Raw genomic sequence first — 6,000 nt, forward strand, 5'->3', positions numbered from 1 at the left:
GAATGAGATATATTTGACAAGTGTTCAGATGACTAATGTAATATAACTTACGGAGGAAATAGAAGTCACAGAGGATTTACGAAAATGTATCAAATTACATGTACTTAAAGAAGAAAGCTTTTTTTGACGGAAGGATGTTAACCAATTGAACTTTACAAAAGCATCAGTATCTTTACATAATAAACCAAAGTCATTTTGAATGAAGATTGATTAAAATATACGACAAAAAGTCGTTCTATTCTACTGTTTTCTTTGTTAACAGTCTTCAAATCTCGTATATGAAATACTTTTTCCTCTTTTTTCTAACCTATTCATTTTTATTGTTTTTTCTTTATATTGATGGGGTTTGTCTAATGACATTTTTTGGTCATATTTTTCTATTTTAGATGAAGAAAAGCAAACAAAAAGACCACTTGAATTACATGGATATTCTTTTGGACGAGAAAATTTCGAGCAGGCAAGTTATTTATCCATATTTAAACCTGCAAGACATATTTGAGTAGACATTTGCAAAAGAAACTTAAAATAAGATAGCAATTATAGAACATGTACATGTTAGTAATGTATCAGAACGTTTAAACAATTCTGTTATTCAAAAAATGCAAGACAAGGCAATATTTTACAATTTTATTTGTTTATGTAATCAAACAAATAAAAGTGATATGCTCTCATCACGTGTTCGACCATTCTAAGTTTATTTAGAATATCAACTAGAATATTTTGACATTTAGTTTTAAATATAATGCAAAATACAGACAAAACCGAATACGAACAATAGGTACCAGCATCTACACCAGATGATACAGGCTCCTCTTTTTGTGCATTTATTTAATAAACTTTTTCGAACATGCGGAAAGAGTCTGGTAGTACACTGGTCAGATAAACTTCACACAAATGGGCAAAATGGTTTTGTTATTTTTTTACCCTTGTGTTAGTTTTTGCTTGATGTTTGCCTGATCGAGAGGATGTGCGATTTGTGCTTTCGGCGACAAGGGTTTTTTCACGGCGTCATTGTCAAATTTTCACTATCTACAACTTTTGTGTTGGCGTCTTTGTTGAAGATTTATTTGACGTATGTTTGCTTGTTTGATCTATTAGTAGTAGTAGTGTTGTATGTCACTCTGTAATTTATGTTTACACCGTTTTGGCAGCTGGAATTCATTATTTTCACATTGACCTTTTATGTCTGTTGGGTTGCTCACAAACTTTTGTCAATTAAACGGAATGTCGTACATGTTGGAGGTTTAGCTAGCTACACAACCAGGGTTAATCCACCTTTGCTTCGTAAAATGCTCATCCCAAGCCAAGGTTATGGCATACATTTTTCACTTGTTTCGTTGATTGATATCGTGTCCGTTTATCAGTTTTATGGACTCCCCTATTTTAATTCGCCTTGGAATTGATTTTTATTCAACTTTTACACAACGTGATTTACGCCAAATACTTTGTTTGCTGAGAAAAATGTTAAAAACGACAAAAAATATATCCAAATTATTATCTGATGCTTTAATTGGTGCTGGTTTGATTGTTCAACTAGAACTTATCCAATGTGTCATATTATACAAGGCTGATGGAAGCTATGCAAATAGTGCTTAACAAATAAAAAGATATCCCTTAACACGATTGTCACTAAATATGTGAGTATTTCTATGACGTCAACGGCCGGATTTTGTGTGTTCTATGTTTCAATCGAACTCTAGAGTATTATTAGAAAACGGGCCGTGCATGCATCCATAGTTTATACTTCCGTTTTGTATGACGTACTAACCAACTATGTGATTTAAATTACCTTTGAAATGATGCTGATCATGTGTGGAACATTTTAAAAGCAAGCAAACGCAGTCGCGATTCTTAGATAAAGTTACATGGTTACAAAAATGTGCAAATCCTAACCATATTGCATTAGAAATGTTTGCTTTATTGATTGCATTTAAATTGGAGTCCTTCCATGTTGAACTCCTTGAAGAATTATTAACAAAAAAAGCAAATCCAGATATTTGAGGTGTAGATGAATCAAATTGTTTTCATTTAGTCATGTTAGACGTTCACATAAACTTAACGAATTTACATATGACAAAAATATTATCATATTAAGTGCTAGTTAAGTATGGTACTAATAATGAAGTTTTTACCCGTTAAACTACTAGTCACCGTGCAAAAAAACTCAGAAGAATGCATCAAATCGCGATAATACCTAGCAGAGAAATGGTTGATTGATATACAGAATGGCTGTATATCCAAAAAGGAGCCTTAGAAAACAGTTGATACGCGTACAAATCATTTTTGTGAGGTAAACAGATATAATGAAAATGCAAAACTTTTCTTTCTTTTGCAATATCATTTAACCATCACTAATCGGTCTCTTGTTCGAGTGTTAAGCAGACCCGTATGTCTTGAAATGGGAGAACCATGAAAGAAAAAGTTTCTGTGAGACAATCAAAACATGCCAATGTCATAAAGACAATTTTGAAGTTAACTATACTAATGCCATTTGTTCAAAAGCTATTTCATAAGCACATTCATTTCAAATCAGAATAGCAGATTATTACGTGTCTCAGCTAGTTGGCCTAATTTTAAGGGATGTCCATACTACAGACGTTACAGACAAAAAAAAACAACCTACAAATGCAAAAACAAGGTATCAATGTCATTTTCAGCTTAATTGAATTTAATAGAAGACCTTAGTAAATCAAAAATAGATATGACCGAGAAATGCTCCAATACTTGTTTACCTTGATGGTAAGGACAAGATATAGTACTACAGTCGTGGAAGGCCTTAAAAAAAGACTACAAAGCTTCTAAAATGGAACAATGTAAACCGTGCTAATGGAATCGGGGCATTGCAATCTGTACACGTTTACAGCCGGTACAAACTTGTTGAAAGGTGAAAAATTAACCTGCAGCAGATGTTTCAAGCATTGTAGCCGGGACAGACGTTAGCATAGGTGTGTGTAATGTGAAGTTCTGTTTCAAGATTAGAAAAATGACATTTATAATACATGCTTTGGTTACCAATCTATTTATTGACGGGATACCATTTTTGGATATGATGGGAAACGTATCACATGACTCCAAAACAGTTTATATCGGGAAAGGATCCAATACTAAAGCGAGACCTATCGTTTAGCGTTTTATGGAAACTGGGAATATTAGAATATCACCAGAAACAAAAACATTTTATAAAGAAAATGCTAAAAGGGACAACGCTTTCCTGGCAAATGCCTTAGTTGAAGCACAAGATCACGTTCCGATTAGATTACTTAATGTGCCAATCACTGTAACGATTTGTTTCGATTGGACGATATATCTTTTTTCTGTCAGAATTAACTTAATATGTTCAGCATCGAATTTGCGTTTTCTTCCCATTACCGACATCCCCCATATAGGTTATAAGAGCGCAATTATTTGTTTACATATTACCGGCAAGTTTTTTTTATTCCAAAGATGGTACTCAAAATAGACTCTTGTACGGCTTCTGATTGGATGATACAGGATAGGGATAACTTTTATCAAATTTTACATAAAATAGAAAACATCTTCCATTTCTGATGTTGTAGCTGTTTACAATATGCATTTTTCTTTAACCAAAAACAAAGCAGATGTTCTTCAACTGCATTTTGAGTCAGCCTGACCATATATATTTCTTTGGTTGTTATGCAACACTGGCATTTCCATTAACAGGAACTACTCCCTTTTTTCAGAGAAGTTTGCTGATGCTATTATAAATGAAATCAAGGGGCTGAAACCAATGATTGATGGTAAATATATGAGTGTCATAACCACAGTTGATGATGTGACGCGATTTTTGCTCGATCGTAAAAGAATGAACATGGAACTTGAAATGAACCCAGCTAGGATGATCAGTTCAATCGAGAGACTGTTATCCCAATTAGAGAAAAGGGAATATGCTCTTCGTAAGCAAAAGATTGGGTCATATACATTTCTGGTATAACAACATTTTCTTATAGAGGAAATTTGTTCAGTCTGACATACGAAACAGTTATTCTTTTCGATCAATGCTTATATCAAACAATACAACTTTAAAGGAAGATCAAGGAAATATAATATCTCTAAGAACAAGACAAGCAAAACTAATTATGTTAAAGTAAGTTATTGAAGGATAAACATTACTATCTAAGGCGATGTCACACGGTTACAACCTTAACAAATATTGACTATACAATGATGTTGGAATGAAGCCAAATATATATGAGAATTAACCGAAAGTTTCGTTGGTATCATGACACTGATATCCTATATATTGGTAGATTTACGGCCTTTAGTTGATTGGGTGGACACACTAAAGTAGATTTGGTTCGCAGACAAGGAGGTTGCTTTAGATGTCCCAAGGTTGGTCACATATCAAGATACTGTTCGAATTGGCAACCATGCATGCGATATCATTGATAACGAATCAGCAAAGGGGTGGGACAAATGTATCAAGCTTTTGGAATTCAAATATTTCCCTTTTAAAACACAACTTTGCAAGAAGGTTAAATCTTACGGTTAAATATGTTACCTTATATGTGACTAAGGTTGGTAACACTACAGAATATGTGTATAGTAAGGTATACGCGTTACTAGGGTAAATATTCGTAGAATTGCAAAACTATTCAATAGCGTGAAAGATATTAATGTTATTCGATCAGCGAAAAAATCGATATTTTGATAGGTAGTGATTGCTGTGTCCTTCTGCAAACAGATGTACAATTAAAGAAAAAAACAATTTAGTTACTGTTTGAGAGGAAGTCATTCTCTTCTTCAAGTGTCATCTGTGACTCATCATGACGTACGTATTCATCATGTAAATGAACAACATTATGACACTGGTAGCATACTTTTTGTAAACTATAATGGACTACAGGAAAGCTTGAATTATGTTTTCGACATTTAAAGCTTAGGAACCCACTGCAAACCAAAGTGTGGAAGCTGTCAGTGTGGCAAATGTCCGATCGGAAATGGTTATATACTATATATAGCTGACAAACCGGAACTGAACATGATAAAAAAGTGGCTTTATTATGACGAGGATGGGAAATGCATAAGAGAATCAATGCCTGACAATGTTGGAGCAGCAATACATCGCCTCCAGTCAACAGATTTACGATTACTACAACAAGCAGGTGCAAACTATGCCAATGCATACCACGATCAAATTGTAGATATGGTTAACAGGAGCTTTGCTAGAAAACATTTAGATACCAAGGTCAGGAATTATGAGGGACCAATACATTATCTGCCACATTATGAGGCAATACAACCTAACCTGTTTTCAATTCCTCCGCCATGTACATGGGACATGTGATACATGATTATTAGGCAAAGGGACAGAAAGTATTGAATGACCTGTTAGTGGTGATGCTAAGATTTCAACAAAACAGAATGGAATATCAGCGAACAATCAAAGATGTACAATGCCATACAACTCTCATTTTTTTACCAACACACATACACATATCGGTTTGTGTGGAGAGATTTTCAGGCAAGTAGAAAACCGGATCATTATGTGTTGAAGTCAGTAACGTTTGGGGACAGACCAAGTGGCACTATTGCGACAATTGCATTAGGGATGGCTGCGGAGAGATAATATATATCCAGAGGAAGCTGAAATAATTCATAGAAACAGTTATGTTGATAATATTATTTGGTCTGTCGATAACGATGACGAAGCAAGAAAGGTTTTGGAAGATACTGAAAGAATGAATTTGCCGTTAAGCACTTTATATTGGGAATCAGTCAGATCAATGGAGTGGATTACATATTTGAAATGAACCAACAGAATAGGTTTAAGGAATAAGTTTGCAGCCGAGGGACGACATGTTTATCTCTCAAGCACAAATTAATGTTTCAAGTGTTGAGGTATGCATACAGACAAGGATTAACAACAAACTCAAACTGATGACATACCGTTAATGCTCATTAGAAAAATGGTTTAAGTCAAGTGGCGATCATTTATGATCCTTAAGAATTGGCTACTTATTTTGTATTAACCTCAAAATA

The 6,000-nt window shown here is 34.1% G+C and overlaps 1 protein-coding gene across 1 annotated transcript in view; it reads left to right on the forward strand.

The window, feature by feature from the left end:
• Positions 1-499, forward strand: part of LOC139494461 (uncharacterized) — a 33,124-nt gene extending 32,625 nt beyond the window's left edge. Inside the window, exon 9 of the mRNA XM_071282622.1 lies at positions 387-499. Within this exon, the coding sequence (XP_071138723.1) occupies positions 387-499 (113 nt within the window). The remainder of the gene's footprint in view (positions 1-386) is intronic.
• Positions 500-6,000: the final 5,501 nt, after the last annotated feature.

This window comes from Mytilus edulis, chromosome 11 (assembly GCF_963676685.1).
Source record: "Mytilus edulis chromosome 11, xbMytEdul2.2, whole genome shotgun sequence".
Classification (NCBI taxonomy): Eukaryota; Metazoa; Mollusca; class Bivalvia; order Mytilida; family Mytilidae; genus Mytilus; species Mytilus edulis.